Genomic DNA, 24189 nt, shown 5'->3' on the forward strand with positions numbered 1-24189 from the left:
GAGTTTCTAGGGGGCCAGATCCACCACGGAAGAGGAGTTACCTGGCAGAAGGTTGACATGGTGCCAGTATGGACTCTCCTCCACTGGAGATTTTAAAGCAGAGTTTGGATGGCCCTCTGTTAGGGATTCTTTAGTTGAGATTCCTGCATTGCAGGGGGTTGGAATGGATGACCCTCAGGTGTCCCTTGCAACTCTATGGTTCTACAAATATGATTGGGCAAAAAGGGGAGGGGGGGAGAGAGAGAGCTTCACACAGCAGCCCAGAGAGATTCTCCTGCGAGATCTTGCCAGCCCCCTCACATATTCGCACCTCCAGACACTTCAACATTGTGATAGGAATTCTGAGGTCTTAGATATATGGTAATGTTCATAAGTGTACCAACCAAGCACATACATAGATCAGCACAGGAAGACCGACCCGAAACCATTTTTGATTCCCAAACTGACCAAATGTTTTCCCTGCAAGGAGGGGGGGGGTCAGAGAGCCTTCCCATTGTCTCAGGAATTGAGTAATAAGCATTTTAATGGGTGACAGACTATCAGGAAAGGCAATCAGATAACCTGCCAGACAGGAGATAAACAAAGCACTCAGATTTCTGCTGTAGACCGCCCTTTCTGTGATGTAGGTATGATGTATCTGGGGTGGTGGTCTTGAGCTACACCCCTTCTGTGATGTATGTATGATGTTTCTGGGGGTGGTCTTGATCTACAGGGTGGCAATTTCAAAAGACTTTATAAGGCCTTGCGCGTTTTTGTTCTGGGTTCCTCCTCCTTTCCTGCGGGTGAGGAGAGCACCCTGTTGCAACAGATCAATAAAGATCAGGCTTCTTAGCTGCTTTGCTTCTCAATATTCTCTGGTTGGCCTCTGTTATCTTCTCCTACCAATAGGGAACCTACGTAAGGACTCTATATGGGCTCTTGGAAAGGGAAAAGGGCAATTTTTGTTTACAACAACATGCAGACAAGGCTCGCCACCCACCCCTCACCAGAGGCAAATTCGTTTTAAATCCCCCCACAAATTCGCTCCCTATATCCCTGCGGCCTCTGCCTGAAATTTGCGCCAGAAATGAATGATGCAACAGCATTTAATGTCTCTCCTCCTCTGCCCCATCCAAAGCACAGACGACCCACTGAGCTGAACCCTTGCGGGGGCAAAAGGGAACCATGGCCCCTGCCTTGTGGGGTAACATGCCAGGCTGTGGGGGGGTGTGTGTGATGGAGGCTGACAGATGGCTTTATTCCTTCCTCAGAGGGGCAGGGAAGGATTCCCCCAAGGTGGGGGAAGAAAGGAGGAGAATGAAGAGACTGGCGCCTTGCCAAGGAGGATATTTGCATAATAAGACCTCGCTTTCATCTCATCCTCTCCATGTTCAGCACACTTTGCAAACATTAACTGATTAATCTTCACAACACGGCCCCTCCCTGGGCTAAACACCCCCCCTTTCTTTAAATGAATAAAAAAATACAGATGGGTAAAAAAGAAAAGCTTTGCTCCATCCATCGCTTTGCCAGATCAGACTAAAGTTCTGGCTAGCCCACCATCCTGATCTCCGAACGGGGGCTTCCAGGAAACTCACCGATGAGGAGCAAAGGATTTTTTTCAAGCTACACTGCCCTTGAAGCTGGAGGTTCCATTCTTAGCGATCACAGAACATAAGGAGAGCCTGGCGGGTCAGGACAATGGCCCATCTAGCTGAGCATCCCCTTCCAACAGGGGCTGACCGGATGCCGGCGGGAAAACTCCAAGAAGGATTTGAACACAAGACCCCTCTTCCCTGTTGCGGGAATTTATGTATAGGTTGGGGGGGTTGCCCCTCCAGCAGATGTCATTCACATGCAGTCCACTACCAAAACCAGCACAATCGCTTTTGTGACTTTTGTGATTTGTCCCCACTTCATCACAGTTTCTTCCTGTCTATTCAAAGGGCCTCTGCTGCACGAATGTAAGAATTCACTGATCAATGTATCTATGTACTGGCTCACTGGGAAAACTTCAGAAATTCATATAGACAGGTGAGCTCAGGTACTCAGCAGCCCCTCTGCCTGACAAATTCCTGGCATCCTGATACCTGAGTGCCAGACAGGTAGCCATTCCAGAAATAACAAACCCATATGAAGACAAAAGGGTGTGATGAACTTGGCTGGGAAACAGGGAAATGTAAATACCTATTTTGTTCCACTTGATGGGTGTTTGGTGGAGGGCAAGGGGAACCATGGGGCAGGGTCCAGGATGCTCAGATTACTGCCACCAGACCTCCACTTTCAAGATGTAACCGTGATGTATAAGTGATGTAGTTTGGGGGGGTGTAACATGGGGATTAGGTAAAGGTAAAGGGACCCCTGACCATTAGGTCCAGTCGTGGCCGACTCTGGGGTTGCAGCGCTCATCTCACTTTATTGGCTGAGGGAGCCAGTGTACAGCTTCCGGGTCATCTGGCCAGCATGACTAAGCCACTTCTGGTGAACCAGAGCAGCGTACAAAAACACTGTTTACCTTCCCGCCGGAGCGGTACCTATTTATCTACTTGCACTTTGACGTGCTTTCAAACTGCTAGGTTGGCAGGAGCTGGGACAAAGCAATGGGAGCTCACCCCATCGCAGGGATTCGAACCGCCAACCTTCTGATCGACAAGTCCTAGGCTCTGTGGTTTAACCCACAGCACCACCTGCGTCCCTTTTAGTCAGCTGCTTATTGTAAGGTCTTTATTCCTCATGCAAGCAAGTTGGGGGGGGGGTTTACATCAAAATACCAGTTGATACTTTCTCTTCTCATTTAAACTGGATTAAAGTTGCAAACCATACACAGAGAACCCCACTTGCACTGTTGCAACAGCCCACTGCTAGGTTTGCAAGGCACCATCCACTGGGAGCTTCTCCTGCACAAGCCCTGCTCAAACTACTATTCTTTTCTATCCTGCTTTCTTCCTGGACCAGGACTCAAGGTGGCTTGCACAAATTAAAGCAAGCCCAACAAAATGCAAAGAGCTAAAAGCATATAAAAGAGAATCGTTAAGAAAGTAATGAAACTGTAATAGAATTAAAACAACATATAAAACAATTTGATTAAAATCACAGAACTGTAGAGTTAGTCTTCTATTTCAACCCTCTAAAATGCAGGATAATAAAAACAAATATTGAGAATAAACAACAGCATTGCACTATTCAAGAGCCCTTAAAAAAAAAAGTTAGTTTCCCCAAAGGCCTTTCAGAATAATACACTAGCTTTAATTGTGGAAATAGATAGCTCAGTTGGTAAGAGCACAGTGCTGATAACGCCAAGGTTGCAGGTTCGATTCCCCGTGTGGGACAGCTGCATATTTCTTCACTGCAGGGGGTTGGACTGGATGATCCCACAGGGTCCCTTCCAACTCTACAATTCTATGATTCTATAAAATGCACTCCTGGCAACTGCAGAGACCTGGGCATCCAGGCTCAGAGCTGAGTCCAGGATCACATCACAGTCAACTTTTCCCTTTTCTTGCGAGGAATCCTACTCGGAATAAGGGAATTTCCCTTAAAAAAAAGAGAAAAGTTAACAGCTATGCATCCAAACTACAAAACGGATTCTTCAGGCGAATCCCCGTTCTGCTTTCCAAACGACACAGAGCCCCTCGGTCCCGTCTGGACGAAGTTCACCCTTATCCAGTCCGTTACCGATGAACAGGAGCGGGGCAAGACCCACCCCCAGCGGATCATGCCCGCCACGCACCTTTTTACATCCCTTGCCCGTGTCCAGAGAGGAAAAGTGTCCCCAACCACGGGCAGCGAGAGACACCAAGGAGGCGAAGCAACCCTGAGAGCTGCAAGGAGACAGTTTTTAAAAAAGTAAAACCCAGGAGGAAAAGGCGAAGGGAGTCTATGCAAAAGAAAGACCCCCCCAAAAAAGAAATTCAGCGCAGCGTTTCCAACCTCCCAGCCCCGGTTTACTTGCGGCCTCCATCTGCTCCGCCGGGATCATGTATCTGGCGACAGCCAAAGTCCAGCTCTTTGTCTCCGTGACAAAGACTTGAGCCAACTCGAGATGGAGACGGAAGAGGAGCCGTCAGCAAGCCCGGCCCAGCCCAGGCTGTGATGCGCTGTGCCAATGGCCGGCAAGACCACAGCCGGCGGCTGATGCTCCTTTGCAAGGACCTCTCGCCTTCCGGCTGGGTCTCTGCTTCCGACAGCAGCCGGCAGGGAAAAGCTTCTATCCATGCTCATCAGTGGCGTAGCGTGGGTTGTCAGCACCCGGGGGCAAGGCAAGTAATTTGCGCCCCCTAACCCATGGATTTGCGCCCCTAACCCCCAGATGTTGCGCCTGGTGTGGCCGGCCCCCCCTGCACCCCCCCACGCTACGCCACTGATGCTCATGCACACTTCGGCAGTCCTATGTCAAAGCTCAACAACTTTCGCCAAACCGCTCCCCCCCCCAAAAAAAACTTTTGTGTCCAGATTTTCAGTTTATGAAATACATTGGTACCTCGGGTTACAGGCGCCTCATGTTACAGACGCTTCAGGTTGCAGACTCCGCTAACCCAGAAATAGTACCTCGGGTTAAGAACTTTGCTTCAGGATGAGAACAGAAATCGTGTTCCGGCGGTGCGGTGGCAGCAGGAGGCCCCATTAGCTAAAGTGGTGCTTCAGGTTAAGAACGGTTTCAGGTTGAGAACGGACTTCCGGAACGAATTAAGTACTTAACCCGAGGTACCACTGTATGGCAATCCTAGCATAATACAGTGGTACCTGGGGTTACATACGCTTCAAGTCACATACGCTTCAGGTTACAGACTCCGCTAACCTGTGTGTATCTGAAGAAGTGTGCATGCACACGAAAGCTCATACCAAGAACTAACTCAGTTGGTCTTTAAGGTGCTACTGGAAGGAATTTTTTTATTTCCGCTAACCCAGAAATAGTGCTTCAGGTTAAGAACTTTGTTTCAGGATGAGAACAGAAATCGTGCTCCGGCGGCGCGGCAGCAGCAGGATGCCCCATTAGCTAAAGTGGTGCTTCAGGTTAAGAACAGTTTCAGGTTAAGAATGGACCTCCGGAACGAATTAAGTACTTAACCCGAGGTACCACTGTACAGGATAATGCTAGCTTTGTTTTGTATTTCAGGTCTTCTCTCTCTCTTTCTCTGCCAAGATTCAGGTAGGTAGCCGTGTTCGTCTGACGCAGTCGAAATAAAAAAATAAAAATTGTCCAGTAGCACCTTAGAGACCAACTAAGTTTGTTCTAGGATACGGGTGGTGCTAGGATCTAAACCACAGAGCCTAGGGCTTGCCGATCGGAAGGTTGGCAGTTCGAATCCCGGCGAGAGGGTGAGCTCCCTTTACCTTTTAAGTTTGTTCTGGGTATAAGTTTTCGTTTGCATGCACACTTTTTTTTATTATAAGATATTTATTAAGATTTTCAAAGTATTACAAAGTAAAAATAAAAAAATAAAAAATAAAAAATAAAAATGGTTAAAAACAACTCATTCTTTCCATTACTTATTTTTCATTAGCTTATTTCCCGGACCTCCTTATGCCTCCCTTTTTTGTATTCCAATTCAGTTTGTTGGTTCAGCAAATCTTTACCCTCTTTGTTTATCCTAATCTTTAATCTTAAAATATTGTAACGTTAAATTTTTACCTATTAATAATCCATTTTTCATATTCCCTTATAGTATTACAGCTGAAAACCACTTAATTTCTATCCAACATCATTCTAACATTCATTAATTTTACAATATTTCTGTAAATAGTCTTTAAATTTCTTCCAATCTTTTTCCACCGACTCTTCTCCCTGGTCTCGGATTCTGCCAGTCATTTCCGCCAGTTCCATATAGTCCATCACCTTCAGCTGCCATTCTTCCAGGGTGGGTAGATCTTGTGTCTTCCAATACTTTGCAATGAGTATTCTTGCTGCTGTTGTAGCATACATAAAAAAAGTTCTGTCCTTCTTTGGCACCAATTGGCAGACTATGCCCAGGAGAAAGGCCTCTGGTTTCTTCAAGAAGGTATATTTAAATACCTTTTTCAATTCATTATGTATCATCTCCCAGAAAGCCTTAATCTTTGGGCACGTCCACCAAAGGTGAAAGAATGTACCTTCAGTTTCTTTACATTTCCAACATTTATTATCGGGCAGATGATAGATTTTTGCAAGCTTGACTGGGGTCCGTTTGCATGCACATTTGTTCAGATACCAAGTTAGGGATTCTCTCCAAATGCATGTATTTGTGGGGGGGGGGGGAGGTGAAAGGTCATGACAGGACAGGGCGGGGCAGATGTCTTCTTTATTTTTCCATCTGGAGCTGAAGCGACCCAAACAATCCATTACAATCTACTGCAGCCTCATAGGACAGCCCCTCTGGAATTTGCCTCACACATGAATTTGTGAGTTTGTCTGTGCTTGGCTACCCAGAGCTTAAAGTAAAAGGTAAAGGACCCCTGGATGGTTAAGTCCAGTCCAAGGCAACTATGGGGTTGCGGTGCTCATCTCGCTTTCAGGCCGAGGGAGCCGGCGTTTGTACACAGACAGCTTCCTGGGTTATGTGGCCAGCAGGACTAGACTGCTTCTGGTGCAATAGGACACCGTGACGGAAACCAGAGCGCATAGAAACGCTGTTTACCTTCCTACCACAGTGGTACCTATTTATCTACTTGCACTGGCGTGCTTTCGAACTGCTAGGTTGGCAGGAGCTAGAACAGAGCAACAGGAGCTCACCCCGTCGTGGGGATTTGAACCGCCAAACTTCCGATCGGCAAGCCCAAGAGGCTCAGTAGTTTAGACCACAACGCCACCCACATCCTCAACAGAGGGGTAACTAGCCCCCAGATGTGATGTCTTGGCTATCCCTGTATGATGGCTCTGTTCTGCCCATTACAATTGATTCTGGATATTAGTTGCTGGAAATCACAGAAGGGAGTGTGTTCGAATCCTGATTGCTGGTTTCCCACAGGCACCTTGTTGGGCAGGAGGCTGGACTAGAGGGGGCATTGGCCTGATCCAGTAGACTCTTCTCATGTCCTTCCTGCCCAGGGAGGTTGGGATTCATACCTATTGAGGGGGGTGTCCTCTATTCTCCTCACACAAAGCCATCAGCCTGGCAAGATACATTGCTCCCTCGCCAGTCCCATCGGGGCTCATTAAGAGGCTGGTTTTGTTTTGTTTTTTTCTCTTCCAATGACAACCCCCCCCCCCCCCGCTTTCCCCATCTAGACCCAAATCCCTGCAGACAGAAGCAGATCCCTCTTCCTCCTCTGCTTTGACAAAGAAAGGGGCCTCCCGCAGAGCGAGGCAGCCCCCACCATCTGTTGATTCTTAGAAACTGCGGAAAAGGCCCTGAGTGCAAATTTCCCCTTTAACTGCTGAACCTCCCACCAATCACTTAGCTACAGAAGCTGAATCTCTTTCTTGTTCTCCCTTTGGCAGAGATGTAAACACGGCCAGGTTGGGCTTAGAACACGCACTGCAAACAGGTTTCCGTCAGGAACAGATGGAGTCTGTACCGTCAGTTAACTTCTCCGAGATGATTTGCTTAATGGAAGCTTAGAGAGGCTTCGCGCTGCTGGAAGCTTTGCAAAAGCAAGCCGAGAGGGGGGTGTTACTCTCCTGGACTAAATCAGGAGGGGGGCAGTGACCCCCACCCTACTTGACAAGGGCTCTGCGATAGATTGATAGATTGTCCAAAACTGGTTTGAAGTCCCTATTGTGATATCGGTTTCATAATTTTTGACCTGGCAATATATTGAGATTCATGATGAGTGTGTGCTATGCAAAAATCACAAGGAGGGAAAAGCTATGAAGCCTGCCAATGCCTCTTCATGTTGTTGTTGTTTAGTCATTTAGTCGTGTCCGACTCTTCGTGACCCCCTGGACCAGAGCACGCCAGGCACTCCTGTCTTCCACTGCCTCCCGCAGTTTGGTCAAACTCATGCTGGTAGCTTCGAGAACACTGTCCCACCATCTCGTCCTCTGTCGTCCCCTTCTCCTTGTGCCCTCCATCTTCTCCAACATCAGGGTCTTTTCCAGGGAGTCTTCTCTTCTCATGAGGTGGCCAAAGTCTTGGAGCCTCAGCTTCACGATCTGTCCTTCCAGTGAGCACTCAGGGCTGATTTCCTTCAGAATGGATAGGTTGGATCTTCTTGCAGTCCATGAGTCTCCTCCAGCACCAGAATTCAAAAGCATCAATTCTTCAGCTTCTTTATGGTCCAGCTCTCACTTCCATACATCACTACTGGGAAAACCAGAGCTTTAACTATGCGGACCTTTGTTGGCAAGGTGATGTCTCTGCTTTTAAAGATGCTGTCTGGGTTTGTCATTGCTTTTCTCCCAAGAAGCAGACGTCTTTTAATTTTGTGACTGCTGTCTCCATCTGCAGTGATCACGGAGCCCAAGAAAGTAAAAACTCTCATAGCCTCTTCACAGCTCCATCCTTATTTGTGATATATATTTGTGCATTGCAGGGGTTGGACTAGATGACCCTTGGGTCCCTTCCAACTCTACAATTCTATATCAGTATACCATGATGTTTAGCTGGTGATATATCACAAAGTTGAAAACCAGCTCCATTCTTATTTCAGACATCCTGATATATCAGTATATGGCAATGTTTATTTTTTTTAAAATGCTATTTATTAAAGTTTCATAGAAAAACAATAACTTCAGAATTTAAACATAAAATACAAAAGCCAATAAAGATAACAGGAATAGAAATGATACAAAACAAAACACATACAAAGTACACAATAAAAAAGAGTTAACATAATAACAGGGGGGAAAGCAAAAAGAGTAAAAAAGATTAGTATTTTCTTATCTTATCTTTCCATCACTAGTTTCTTGACCTCCTCACACCTCCTTTTTTGTATTCCAGTTCAGATATTTAGTTCAGCAAATCCTTACCCTCTATCACGTAACCTTATTCAATATCTTAACCTATAGTAAAAATACATTTTCCATCATTATCAATCCATATTTACATATTCTTATTAATCTTTTTACCAACACCACTTATTTTCCATCCAACGTCCATTTAACATTCATAAGTTTTACAGTATTTCTGTAAGTAGTCTTTAAACTTTTTCCAATCTTCTTCCACCAACTCTACTCCCTGGTCCAGTATATGGCAATGTTTAGTTGGTGATCTATTGTGATGTTGAAATCCATATATTACCAAGCCTTACTACCAACCCACCCAGCTTCCTTGGTGCCAAAGTCCTTGTCCTAACTTTCATCATCATCATCCACAACATTTATATACTGCTTAACCTGCAAAATCCCATAGCGGTTTACGTAAAACGCAGCAAGATGATTTAAAAATGCAAGATGCATGTACAACATTAAAAGCCAACAATACAAAGAAACGGATGAGTAAAACAGAGAAGCCATCGATAAAACACTCAGTTATATATTGATAAGACAGGACAAGGTGGTGGATTTTACAAAGTATATGCACAAAGTATCAAATGTGATGACAGTAATAATAATACAGTGGTACCTCGGGTTACATACGCTTCAGGCTGCATACGCTTCAGGTTACAGACTCCGCTAACCCTGAAATAGTGCTTCAGGTTAAGAACTTTGCTTCAGGATGAGAACAGAAATCGTGCTCCGGCGGCGCGGCAGCAGCAGGAGGCCCCATTAGCTAAAGTGATTCTTCAGGTTAAGAACAGTTTCAGGTTAAGTATGAACCTCCGGAATGAATTAAGTACTTAACCCGAGGTACCACTGAACAACAAAACACCACCACCACAAACTGGCTTACAGTGGTGCCTCGCAAGACGAAAAGAATCCGTGCTGTGATTCTCTTCGTCTAGCAGTTTTTTTCGTCTTGCGAAGCAAGCCCATTGAAGGATTAGCGGATTAGCGCTTTTAGCGGCTTTTAGCGGCTTTTAGCAGCTTATCTGCTGATCAGATCAGCTGATAAGCGGCTTAGCGGCTTAGAAAAGGGGGGGGGGGGAGAAAAAAACCAGCAGGAACTCGCAAGACATTGTCGTCTTGCGAAGCAAGCCCATAGGAGATTCGTTTTGCGAAGCACCTCCAGAACGGAAAACTCTTTCGTCTAGCGAGTTTTCCGTCTTGCGAGGCATTCGTCTTGCGGGGCACCACTGTATAAGTATAAAACCAATTTTACTAGAGTAATAACTAGAATAGAGATAGACTTGTAACCGTTCAAGCAACAAACATACTAAGGTGCCATGTGCAAGACAAAGCCTGGAGATACTGTAAACATGGAGTGGATAAATGTGCAACTCTATCTTAACAAGTTACATGTGCAGTAAACGTTATACAGACTGGATAAATGAACTGTTCAACAAGTAGCGTCAGTCCAGTCACAGGACGGCAACCCCGTGCCGCCACAACGGCAAGGGTAGCACACTGGAGAATATGAAAAAGTTTTCCAAAGCTGTTTTTCAAAGATTGAGCTGGGTGAGATGTTCTTCAATGGGTCTTGAGCTGGAAACAGGTCTTCCTTTGCCCACTTGTGTTATTCTCAACCGGGTGGTGGCTTTGATTTGCCTTCCCGTGATTGATAAATGCATACAGCTTTGTGTTTCCAACTCGAGACCCATTGAAGGACATCTCATCCAGCTCAACGGTGAATCTTACAAGCCTGGGAATAGATGGGTCTTTAGGACGTGTTCGGAGCTCGCCATAGTTTTTGCCTCCTGAACAGCACATGGAAGGGTCTCTGACCTTGTTGACTGGGACAGAAAAGAGTCCAGCAATAGCTGGAGCGTCCCAGGTCCCCATCCCTGGTTTAAAAGAGTAACCCTGCAAGCAAGATTTTGGGGTCTCTCCAGCAGGGCCTGCTCTGTGGAACCCCTCCACCTGGAGAAGGCAGGCTTGGAGTTATGATACGATACGATACGATAATCTTTAATGTCATTGTCCCATACAGAACAACCAAATTGGGGGTGGGGGTGGGGGAAAGATACACAAGATATTCAAAACCAACAAGCCTGCTATCCCAGCTATCCCAGCCTGGTTAGCCCCCTAAAAACTCTGATACCCCATTTTTAAAATACAATACACTCCCATAGAGACTCCTTACACTGCATTTAAAAAGTGTTGGTGCTGACCTTTAAAGCCCTGAATAGCCTCGGTCCTGTATACCTGAAGGAGTGTCTCCACCCCCATCATTCAGCCCGGACACTGAGATCCAGTGCCAAGGGCTTTCTGGCGGTTCCCTCATTGTGAGAAGTGAGGTTACAGGGAACCAGACAGAGGGCCTTCTTGGTAGTGGCGCCCGCCCTGTGGAACGCCCTCCCTTCAGATGTGAAGGAAATAAGCAGCTATCTCCTCTTTAAAAGACATCTGAAGGCAGCCCTGTTTAGGGAAGTTCTTAATATTTAATGCTGTACTGTTTTTAACACTCGATTGGAAGCCGCCCAGAGTGGCTGGGGAAACTCAGCCAGATGGGCGGGGTATAAATAATATGTTGTTGTTGTTGTTGTTGTTGTTGTTGTTATTAAACCAAAATCGCATTTGGATAGAAACTGTTTCTCAGGCGGCTAGTCCTAGTCTTTATAACCCTGTACCTTCTTCCAGAAGGCAGAAGCTGAAAGAGATCATTTCCGGGGTGCGCACTATCCTCTCTCTTTCCCCTGCAGGGGAACCGAAATAGCGGGAGAAAGAAAGAAAGAAGTCGGCTCCATTCGCTGCAAACGTCAGAGCCTCGCACTTTGAGCATCCACCCTGAAAACAGAAGGAGGAATGTACCTCTAGAGAGGTGGACCACTTTCCAGCACCACGCCAGCCTGGTGCCGCAAGGGTCGGCCATGGAGACAGCCACGTGAAAAGGATCAGCCATGCTCTTTGCCCATGCCAGGAGACAGACCAGGGGATTGGGGTGGGTTTCTGGTTCTCTGCTATGCACTGCTCCTAGCTAAGAAATGCAATTGCAGGTGTGAGAAAACCTGGCTTGGTGTATAGCAGGGCTTTTTGCACCTGCTGGGAATTGTGCCAGGAAAGAGAGAGAGAGAGAGAGAGAATATCTTTGTCATCTCCAGGGACTGCTCTCCCCAGAAGATGGAAATAAAGCGCAGCTTCTGCCAGGCCTGCCACAAGAGTCTCTGCTGAGTCACAGGGATGCTGAGGATGGAAAAATGGATCCCTTTGTGTCTTGGGCAGTGGGGGCTGAGTTGTGGGTGCGAGGTGGGGGTTACGAGGAGGGCTTTAAGGTTAATCACTCAGGCGATGTTCAAGATTGGGGGGTGAAGCGCAGAAGAACTCTGCTGCTTTCTACCTGAGTCAATGAGGTCTGCATTGAAGGCAGGCAGGAAAAAGCAGAGTTAACAAACATTCCCTTCTCCTTGCACTGTGTGTGTGTGTGGGGGGGGGGAGAATGTTGCCTGGCAGAACAGCCTCCCTCAGAAACAAAGACCCATGGAAAGCAGCTCCAACCACATGGAGCATCTTTCAACAGCATGATGAGCGCGTGGTGAGGAAGCCAGCCTTTGACAGCCTGGTGCCCTCCAAATGTGTTGGACTGTAATTCCCATTGGTCCCAGGAAGGACTACACTTACGTAGGGGAAAAAATCAGAGGCACAAATGTGGGGTGTGAAACACAAGAGCAGTCAAGTACAACAGTCCTAGAGTGAACATGTTTACACATGGGGAGGAATGTTTGTTCAGCCAGCAGGTAAACTTCCTGTTTCCTTCTGGGCCGGGACAGACTTCCTCTGCATGTGACTAGAGGTGGGCGTGGCCTCACCTGTGCAGGTAACGACAAAAGCACAGGGCAGGTTAGCCATCTCTCTCTCTTTGACTACATGCATCGAAGAAGCAACATGTGCCTAGGGACTGTCTCCTTATGAGATAGTTTCCAGGTGTATGTTACTTTTCTAAGCTAAGTCTGCCTTCTGGGATCCTATTGTGAACAGAATGATATGTGAGTAAACTCTTTTTATACTTTTATAGAAGACTGTGTCGTGTCTTATCTTTTATGAGGGAATAAGGTTAAAATACCAGAACACTTATTATAGAGGCTTTAGCGAGCCTGAGCAAACGCATCCGCTGTGAGTTTTAAAAGGGGAATGCTGCTCTGCTAAATTGTGGAATTTGTTAACACAATTTGGAAAAGGATATAAGCAGACAATATATCCTCTCCTGCATCCCTGAACATTCCCACAACAAATATAAGATGGAGGACACCTGGCTTACTAGCCGTACATGTGAAAAGGACCTATGGGTCTTAGTGGACCACCAGCTGAACATCAGTCAACAATGTGATGCAGCAGCAAAAAAAGCTAACGCTATTCTAGGCTGCATCCACAGAAGTCTGGTGTCCAGATAAAGGGAAGTCATGGTACCACTCTAGTCTGCCTTAGACAGATCACATCTGGAATGCTGTGTCCATTTCTGTGCACCCCAGTTTAAGACCAGCGTATTGGAAGGGCCCTACACCAATGGATCTCCTCTCTGAAAGGGTATGGAAGAATGTGAAGCCGACATCCAATACCAAGATAAAGGTCCACCAGGATTGTGTGTTGAGCACTCTACTTTGTGGAAAGGGGTTTAAGGATACTGACACGCATTTCAAAGAGGTTTGACAATCACTTATTATGCTAAGTGTCTGCACCCCCATCGTTCAGCCCGGACACAGAGGTCCGGCTCCAAGGGCCTTCTGGCAGTTCCCTCCCTGCAAGAAGTGATGTGACAGGGAACCAGGCAGAGGGCCTTCTCGGTGGTGGCACCCAACTTGTGGAACGCCCTCCCATCAGAAGTCAAGGAAATAAACAACTATCTGACTTTTAGAAGACATCTGAAGGCAGCCCTGGTTAGGGAAGTTTTTAATGACTGATATTTTAATGTATTTTTAATCTTTTGTTGGAAGTCGCCCAGAGAGGCTGGGGAAACCCTGTCAGATGGGTAGTGTAAAGGTAAAGGTAAAGGGACCCCTGACCATTAGGTCCAGTCGTGGCCGACTCTGGGGTTGTGGCGCTCATCTTGCTTTATTGGGCGAGGGAGCTGGTGTACAGCTTCCGGGTCATGTGGCCAGCATGACTAAGCCGCTTCTGGCGAACCAGAGCAGCGCACGGAAACACTGTTTACCTTCCCACCAGAGCGGTACCTATTTATCTACTTGTACTTTGACGTGCTTTCGAACTGCTAGGTTGGCAGGAGCAGGGACCAAGCGACGGGAGCTCACCCCGTCTCAGGGATTTGAACTGCCGACCTTCTGATCGGCAAGTCCTAGGCTCTGTGGTTTACCCACAGCGCCGCCCACATCCCATGGGTGGGGTATAATGTATAATAATAATAATAATAATAATAATAATAATAAATTAATTTATATCCAGACTGAAGGTGGCTTAACGGGGGGGGGGGGGAGACATTAAAAACAATTGAACATTCATATATATATATATATATATATATATATATATATATATATGCAGGATTTGGTGTCTTCGGGTGTCTTCCCGTGTAAGAGTTGGGGTGTCTAGGCGACGTTTCGACGAGGTCTCACTCGTCATCTTCAGGCTGGTGCTTTCGGCTTCTTGTTACTGGAACAGAGCAGGATCTCAGTGTTTGAGTTCCTATAAATACTGTTGAGGGGGTGTGGTGTATAGCCTCCAACGTTATAAGGAAGGAGGGCCATGCCATTGTTTTCTTCTGTGTCTTGGTTTTTGGGGGGTGTTTCTTTTTGGATTAGCTTCGTAACCAAACGCCAGAACCAAACGCCTGGCTGACAAAGACCACTTGACAACTGAGTTACAGAATCTCTCAAATGTGTTAATCGCCAATGGATACCAGCAAAACAGGGTTACGAAGCTAATCCAAAAAGAAACACCCCCCAAAAACCAAGACACAGAAGAAAACAATGGCATGGCCCTCCTTCCTTATAACGTTGGAGGCTATACACCACACCCCCTCAACAGTATTTATAGGAACTCAAACACTGAGATCCTGCTCTGTTCCAGTAACAAGAAGCCGAAAGCACCAGCCTGAAGATGACGAGTGAGACCTCGTCGAAACGTCGCCTAGACACCCCAACTCTTACACGGGAAGACACCCGAAGACACCAAAACCTGCATTCCTGTACCCGTGAAAATCTACGAAAGCAAATATCTCACCTCTACGGGGAGGAAACCTTCCAGCTGACAAGAACCTACGAGAAACTAGAAATCCGAAGAGCCACCATCTTATGTGATCTCTTGTTCCTACGCAACTGCCGAGACAACAACTTAATTCCCACATGCTTCCAACTTAAATTCCACTCTAAAACCCCAGCTACCGAAAGGATCCTGAAACGAACTGAACTATCCCTAATCAGAAACGAAATACATAAGAAAAGATACCTACTAAACCAAACCAACAAAGATCTGCTCACTCTTCACCTCAAACTCTGTAACAAAATCCACCCTGCACTCTGGGACAAATGCAAACAACTAGCCGTCTGGAGAGCTGAAACTGAGACCTCACATAAAACAGACAGACACACCAACAAACTCCACAAACTAGAGAAACGCCAGAAGCCCAGCCACCCTCCACAACAACCCATGAAACAAACAGTACATAACATATCAGACAGGATCCTCACCTCAACTGAAACCAAAGTACTCTCCAAAGGTTTCAACTTTGCAGTCGCCCCGAGACGCATCCCCACGGAAAACATCATATGCGGAGTCGAAGCTAGCCTAACCAAAATCAACCCAGATGAAGCCAATAAAATCAGACTTGAAGTCACCAACATCCTCTGCTCCAGCAAACCACCCAGAAGCAATTTACACAAAGAAGAACAGAAAGCACTCACCAACCTGAGGAAAGACAACAACATAATCATTCTCCCAGCAGACAAAGGTAATGCCACTGTTGTGATGAACACATCGGACTACCTAGCAAAACTATCAAATCTACTCCAAGACCCTACCTACCAACCTATAAAAACAGATCCCACCACCTATCTGGAAAAAACCACCAAATCCAAAATAAAAGCCTCTCCTATCAGTGAAGAAATCCAGCTAAGAATCATCCCCAGAGAAAAATCATCCAGATGCCCCAAACTCTACGGTCTCCCCAAGATACACAAAGAAGGAACACCACTCAGACCAATAGTCAGCTCCATAGGCTCACCTCTACAAAATCTCGCTAAATTTCTCGCTAAGCAACTTCAGCCCTATGCAGAATCCATCGCTTCACACGTTACAAACTCCTTCCAGTTCATAGAAACAATAAAGAAGCAAAACCTACATCCCGATGACCTACTTGTGAGCTTCGATGTTGTATCTCTCTTCACACAAGTGCCCATTAATGAAGCCTTGACAGCCATTCAAAACAAATACAATCCCCCCGAATACATCCTGGACCTGACCAACCACTGCCTAACCAACACGTACTTCATCCACAATGGACAAAGATACAAACAGATAGAAGGAGCACCTATGGGATCACCCCTCTCACCGGTCATCGCAAATTTGTACATGGAACACTTTGAAACCAATGCTTTAGACAAGTCAGAACACAAACCCAAACTTTGGCTCAGATATGTTGACGACACCTTTGTAATTTGGCCACACGGGAAAGAAAAACTAGATAGCTTCCTCACACATCTCAACAGCCTACACCCCAAAATACAATTCACTATGGAAATAGAAGCCAACAACCAACTTCCCTTCCTTGACGTCCTAATCTACAAAAAACCTGATGGCTCACTAGGACACACTATCTACCGGAAAAAAACACACACCAACCGCTACTTACATGCACAATCACACCACCACCCTGCACAAATAAACTCCGTAGCCAAGACTCTCATCTCCAGAACCAAATGCCTGGCTGACAAAGACCACTTGACAACTGAGTTACAGAATCTCTCAAATGTGTTAATCGCCAATGGATACCAGCAAAACAGGGTTACGAAGCTAATCCAAAAAGAAACACCCCCCAAAAACCAAGACACAGAAGAAAACAATGGCATGGCCCTCCTTCCTTATAACGTTGGAGGCTATACACCACACCCCCTCAACAGTATTTATAGGAACTCAAACACTGAGATCCTGCTCTGTTCCAGTAACAAGAAGCCGAAAGCACCAGCCTGAAGATGACGAGTGAGACCTCGTCGAAACGTCGCCTAGACACCCCAACTCTTACACGGGAAGACACCCGAAGACACCAAAACCTGCATTCCTGTACCCGTGAAAATCTACGAAAGCATATATATATATATATATATATATATATATATATATATATATATCACCCCCCCACACTAATAATTACAATGAAAACATCACAGCACCAGCCATGTCCTTAAAAGCCCCATTCCCCTGAGAACTCTGGGAATTGTAGCTCATTGTGGGGGGGGGGCGGGATAGGGAATCTCTCAACAACGGGCAACACTCTTAATAAACTACTTTTCCAGAGATTCTTTGGCGGCGGTGGGAGCTATGGTGGTTTAAAGTGATATGGTTTGTTAATGGCCCAAAAGTGGAAACAAGAGGAACTACCGACCTTGAACGAGTGGAGGATGAAACTTATGGACTATGAAGAATTGGATAAAATGACTGGAAAAATTAGATACCAGAAAGATCACAAATTCATCGAGGACTGGGGAAAGTTTACGGAATATCTGAAAACTATATGTGATGAACACACAACGCTAGTGGGTTTTAAAGAGACTTTGTGATAATATAAGGTATATTGCAAGACAGAATTAGAGTTGGAAGGTTAATATTAAATCGGCAATATTTATATAGAAAATGTGGGAAGATAAGAAAGACGGATGATTGAGGGAGGTGCTGGTGGAAGTTCAAAAATTGTTAATTTGTAATCATGGTTGTAATAAATACTTGTAAAAGGAAAACTTAATAAAAATTTATATAAAATAAATAAATAAAGTGATATGGTTTGGGGCCGTGAGGCAAGGTGAGGCGACTGCCTCAGATGGCAGGTTCACCGGGGGCAGCAGACCCAGACTGCAATGGGGGCACCTAGATGCTTTCCACACAAATCCTGACCTAGCCAATCTCCCTCATCCTTGTGTTGCACCGTCTGATTTCTCTTTCAACAAGATTCACACCTATCCAAGCCTCTTCTTGGGGGAGGAAACCCCAAAACGGAACCTCTTTGCCCCTGGCTCTGCAGTTTGAAATTGTACCAGCCAGGCAATAAAAAGTCCCTAAACAAGCTTTTAAAAAAAATAAATTTTAAAAAAATTGGTTCCTCCTGATCCGTTCTGAATATCAGCTGAATATGTCGCCTGGCAAAGCTGCCAAGACTCATTTAGAACATGAAAATACATTTAAGGTGTTGATTATAATACCTTGATGCAGGCATCAATGCGGCTAAATAAAGGTTGCAATCCTGACTGGCAGTGGTTAAAGATGAATTACTGTAATTATCCTCTATTAGATCAATTTCCTCAGCTCCAAAAGTTCTGCTTCGGTGTTTTTGTGCTGTCATGTTTGTTTGCCGGCAAGGCGCGAGAGAGCTGACCTGCCGCCTCATCCGGGTTATCCAAAAGTTGGCAGGTTCAAGATAGGTAAAGTCCCTCTTTGTGCGGTGTGCCGTTCAACTACGGAACTCCCTGCCACAGGAGGGAGTAAATGGCCACCAACCTGGCCTAAAAGAGAATTAAACTAATTCATGTCTGAAAGAGGATTGGGCATATTAGCCCAAGGGACTTGAGAAAGTTCAGCCCAGACTTCCTTCCAGCTGTAGTTTCTCCAAAAAATGGAGTTTGGCGCTCACCTAGTCCTAGTCTAATGATTACTGAATATTGCTTCATTTGATATAAGTTGCTTATTCTAAATTTATTGTGACTTTTTATATTGCATCAGATTGCTGCTATTAATGTTTGATGTTTTATTATTATTTTTATGTGTGTTGGAAGCCACGCAGAGTGGCTGGGGCAACCCGGACAGATGGACGGGGTATAAATAAAAATAAATATTATTATTAAAAACTCACAGTTCAGTTCCAGATGCAACCTCAGCATCTCTCTTGCGCAAGCACAGCACTTGCTCTCCTCTCTATTTAAATCTCCCTTTGTGTAGAGTTTTTCAAAAGGGATACATGACAAATCTGAAGAATCATGAATTGTGCAGGCTGTTTATGTTAGCCAGGTTTAATATCTTTCCCTTGATGATAGTGAGAGGAAGATATTTAGCTCTCCCAGAATCAGAGCATCTCTGCAAATGTAGTAAACAGGAACCTGATACTTTGGAGCATATTTTCTTTTCTGTGATTTCGGCATTTATGCCAGAAGACAATTATTAAAGGCCTTACAACTCAATAGGCTGATTTCTATGCTACCAACAGTCCATACCTGCTTTCGGACAGGAATGATCAAATTACTTTAATAGTGGCTGAATTTTTGAGTGCTGTCCATGTAGAAAGACCGGGCCATTATATAGAGATTTAGTGGTTCTTAACTGATCGGTGATGTGGTAGTGTTGTGTTGTATTATATATGCAAATTGATTTCCTCTGGAGTTAAAGATCTGACCAGGACAAACCTTGTTGTGTTGAGCTCGTATGTTGCACAATTTGTATACAGTGTCTGTTTGATAATGTTTGGTTTGCTATGCCTAATAAAGGATACTTGATTTGATCACTCTTGCACAAATTGTGGATCCTCCAGCAAGGGGAAGCCAGCCAGTTTTTCGGGGAAGTCTGTCCCCCTGTCAAGCAGCTCTTGCTATTAGGCAGTCAAAAAGGCAGAGACATCACCTTGCCAACAAAGGTCCGTATAGTTAAAGCTCTGGTTTTCCCAGTAGTGATGTATGGAAGTGAGAGCTGGACCATCAAGAAGGCTGATCGCCGAAGAATGGATGCTTTTGAATTCTGGTGCTGGAGGAGACTCTTGAGAGTCCCATGGACTGCAAGAAGATCAAACCTCTCCATTCTGAAGGAAATCAGCCCTGAGTGCTCACTGGAAGGACAGATCCTGAAGCTGAGGCTCCAAGACTTTGGCCACCTCATGAGAAGAGAAGACTCCCTGGAAAAGACCCTGATGTTGGGAAAGATGGAGGGCACAAGGAGAAGGGGACGACAGAGGACGAGATGGTGGGACAGTGTTCTGGAAGCTACCAGCATGAGTTTGACCAAACTGGGGGAGGCAGTGGAAGACATGAGTGCCTGGCGTGCTCTGGTCCATGGGGTCACGAAGAGTCAGACACGACTAACCAACTAAACAACAACAACAAGCAGCACAAATAAGGTTGGGCAACATGAACCAACAAAACACAAAGGATTTTCAGACGAGAGAACTTGTATTATTCCTAATGAGAAGGGGAAAGGGCAGGGAAGGTTAGCAAGCGGAATGAAGCAGTTGAAACTGAGACACGGGAGAATTTGTACAGAGACTATTATAGCAGCAATCAATACAGGAGTCTAAGAGGGTTGCTCGCTCGCCTATGGTGAATAAGAACTGATTCCAGGTAAACACTCGAGCCAATTGTGTAAAAGGTCTTTTATTTTTAGGCCTCGAGGAGGAACAGAAGGACTTGTGGGCAGTTGGATATTAAAAGTCTGCACGAGCCAGAGGCCACAGAAACATAGCTGTCAACCGTCCCTTATTTTGCGGGAAAGTCCTTTATCCCAGCGCCGTGTCCCGCTCCTGTCCCTTATAGATGATGTCCCTTAAATTTCCCGGGTTTCAAAGGAAGCAGCTCCTCTCCCTCCCTCCTTGCCGGCCAGGGAGGAGGGAGGCTCCAACTGTGTTGCTTGGCTGCGTTGCTCACCCAATAAGGAGTCTGAGAACGACTGGGGGGTGGAGCTTGCATGCCTTGTGCCGATCAAATCGGCCGCCTTGCCTGGGGACTCGCCTTTGCTCAGCGCTTCCCAGCAGAGAGGTGATGGTGGTTTTCCTTGCTGCACCCACTTTGCTGGTTTGCTGCGCTTTGGGAACCACCACATGAAGCTTCGTTTGGCTGCTGGCTGGGCTTTCTGCCTCTGGCTCGGGAGCTGGTTGACTAAAACCCCTTATTTTGGCTGCTGGTCCCTTATTTTCGAGGCTGTTGGTCCCTTATTTTCAAATCTGTAAGTTGACAGCTATGCACAGAAATTACTCACTTGCAAGGCTGGAATAAAGAAGCTGTAAAAGAGACTAACTCAACTGGCAGCAGCTGGGCAAAGAAAAGAGGTGTTGGACCAGATGACCCTTTCAATTCTACAGTTTTTTGCATTTATGTAGACTGAGGATGGATTTTCAGAGTGCTGCAAAGAGCCAAACCTGAGTCAAAGCAGTTTCCGCCGAGCCAAGGATGAAGTGAGCAAGAGTGGGTGTTTAAAAGGGAAGCTTGAATGTGCACCAGGCACGCCAATTAGAGCATCTTTGTTCAAATGCTATGATTCGATGAAATGTGACTAATCTGCTCGAATGCATTCTGCTTGGAGAATCGGAGCGCCAGGATTACAGAACAGAAAGTTTTAGTCCTGGATTCCTCTCTATCGCTCGCCCCAGAAGTGCTCAGCGGAAAATAAAAAGGCCGTCTCTCCTCCCTGCGGCCGCCTTCAATATCGCGGCAGGGAGACGGGCATTGGCAATGGGAATGCCGCAGAGAGGCGGCTGTGGGAGAGGCAAGGCCGTGCGGAAACTGGCATTTGCGACAAAGCCAGCAGCAGACCATGATATCAGCACACGACGCAAGAGCAAATCGCTTTCGTCCTCAGAGAGGCTAAACAAGGGGTAGGCAAGCCAACAAAGACCCGTATAGTTGAAGCTATGGTTTTCCCAGTAGTGATGTATGGAAGTGAGAGCTGGACCATAAAGAAGGCTGATCGCCCAAGAATGGATGCTTTTGAATTATGGTGCTGGAGGAGACTCTGGAGAGTCCCATGGACTGCAAGAAGATCCAACCTCTCCATTCTGAAGGAAATCAGCCCTGAGTGCTCACTGGAAGGACAGATCCTGAAGCTGAGGCTCCAATCCTCTGGCCACCTCATGAGAAGAGAAGACTCCCTGGGAAAGACCCTGATGTTGGGAAAGATGGAGGGCACAAGGAGAAGGGGACAACAGAGGACGAGATGGTGGGACAGTGTTCTCAAATCTACCAGCATGAGTTTGACCAAACTGCGGAAGGCAGTGGAAGACAAGAGTGCCTGGCGTGCTCTGGTCCAGGGGGTCACGAAGAGTCGGACACGACTAAACGACTAAACAACAACAACAAGCTGTTTAGCATCACAGCAGAGGAAAGTGGCGTGGGGCTCTGCAAACACAACAGCCATGACATCCTGCAGATTTCATAAGTGGGGAGACAGGTGTCAGATCAGGCTGTCACATGGCATTGTCATGGAGGGCAGCCCCCTGAGAAGCAACATTAGCAGATCCCAGAAAGCCACAAGCAGACTCCATTTCCGCACTCCGGCCTATTTCCCCCCTGATCTAGGATATTAATTCTGGCTCAGAGACCGTATGCTAAAACCTGCTTGCGAATCCAAAGTCCCAGATGATGCGGAAGCTGGCAAATCCCCTAAGCCTTCCCGGATTGCAGCAGATCTAAAACGAGTTTCCTTTTTAAAAAATCTTGCCTTTTTCAAACAGAATGGTAGAGTTGGAAGGGACCCACAGAGTCGTCCAGTCCATCCCCCTGTCTATTTGCTTCTCTCCTCCAACTACTTGAAGCGAAGGGAGAAGAACTGGACACTTGGGTAGCTCAGTCAGTAAAGCATGAGACTCTTAATCTCAGGGTCCTGAATTCGAGCCCCACACTGGGCAAAAAAGATTCCTGCATTCAGTGCAAGGAGGCTGAGGGAGACTTTTACCACATGTGGTGGACTTGTGATAAAGTTAAGAACTTTTGGGAGATCATCTATAACGAACTAAAGAAAATATTTAAATATTTGTTGTTGTTGTTTAGTCGTTTAGTCGTGTCCGACTCTTCGTCGAGAGCCAGTGTGGTGTAGTGGTTAAGAGCGGTAGTCTCGTAATCTGGGGAACCGGGTTCGCGTCTCCGCTCCTCCACATGCAGCTGCTGGGTGACCTTGGGCCAGTCACACTTCTTTGAAGTCTCTCAGCCCCACTCACCTCACAGAGTGTTTGTTGTGGGGGAGGAAGGGAAAGGAGAATGTTAGCCGCTTTGAGACTCCTTAAAGGGAGTGAAAGGCGGGATATCAAATCCAAACTCTTCTTCTTCTTCTTCTCTTCTTCGTGACCCCCTGGACCAGAGCACGCCAGGCACTCCTGTCTTCCACTGCCTCCCGCAGTTTGGTCAAACTCATGTTCGTACCTTCGAGAACACTGTCCCACCATCTTGTCCTCTGTCGTCCCCTTCTCCTTGTGCCCTCCATCTTTCCCAACATCAGGCTCTTTTCCAGGCAGTCTTCTCTTCTCCTGAGGTGGCCAAAGTCTTGGAGCCTCAGCTTCAGGATCTGTCCTTCCAGTGAGCACTCAGGGCTGATTTCCTTCAGAATGGAGAGGTTTGATCTTCTTGCAGTCCATGGGACTCTCAAGAGTCTCCTCCATCACCAGTTTTTAAATATACTTTCCCCCCAAAACCAGAAGCTTTCTTTCTGGGTTTGATGGGGAAAGAGATGAATAAATCGGATCAAAGACTGTTCATGTATGCCACAGCAGCGGCAAAAACCATGTTGGCCCCAAATTGGAAGCTACCGTACAAGAAATTCCAAGCATTGCGGTGTGGCAGACGAAAATAACGAACTCTGCAGAGTTAGCCAAGCTGACTGGCAAGATTCGGGACCAGGATGACCAGAGATTCATAGAAAGTTGGAGTAAATTTATGGTGTATTTAAAGGATAATTGTAAAACTTTAAAAACACTGGCAGGATTGATATAACACCTACAATGTAATAAATAAGAGACTCAGTATTTAAAATACGCGATTTAAAGAAATAAGGGATACCTGTTGAAGGGAAGGAGGGAAGTCATAAGCCCAGCAGAGCTAAAAGTATAGATGGAATTTGATGTATTGTATGAAACTGTGTTGAGAAAATAATAAAAGTTTATTGACAAAAAAAGAGAGATTCCTGCATTCAGGGGGTTGGACTAGATGACCCCGTAGGGTCCCTACAATGCTACGATTCTATGATTCCCTGGAATCCGTTTGTCTATTGCATTTCCATCCCGCCTTGGAGCTCACGGTGGAGGACATTTCATCCCCACAACAATCCTGTGAGGTAGCTTGGGCTGAGAGACAGTGAGCTTTGTGGCCAAGTGGGAATTCGGACCCTGGTCTCACAGGTCTTAGTCTGACACTCCGACCACTACAACACACTGCCTCTTTCCAAAGCAAGGGTGGCCTGGGTGCTATTCTCGC

At 46.2% G+C, this 24189-nt stretch overlaps 2 protein-coding genes across 11 annotated transcripts in view; one reads left to right on the forward strand and one right to left on the reverse strand.

Annotated features, from left to right (window-relative positions):
• Nucleotides 1–24189, forward strand: part of FBXO16 (F-box protein 16) — an 810609-nt gene that overhangs the window by 595598 nt on the left and 190822 nt on the right. The window lies entirely within an intron of this gene.
• Nucleotides 1–24189, reverse strand: part of EFR3B (EFR3 homolog B) — a 141228-nt gene that overhangs the window by 58310 nt on the left and 58729 nt on the right. The window contains exon 1 of one of the 9 annotated variants that reach the window (XM_083494315.1): nt 3928–4002. The exons of the other annotated variants lie outside the window; for them this stretch is intronic. Within the exon in view, the coding sequence (XP_083350441.1) occupies nt 3928–3958 (31 nt within the window). The 5' untranslated portion in view covers nt 3959–4002. Of the gene's footprint in view, nt 1–3927; nt 4003–24189 lie in introns of those variants that run through there. 9 annotated transcript variants of the gene reach the window in all.

The sequence above is a fragment of the Podarcis liolepis genome (genome assembly GCF_965112155.1).
Source record: "Podarcis liolepis genome assembly, chromosome: 3".
Lineage (NCBI taxonomy): Eukaryota > Metazoa > Chordata > Lepidosauria > Squamata > Lacertidae > Podarcis > Podarcis liolepis.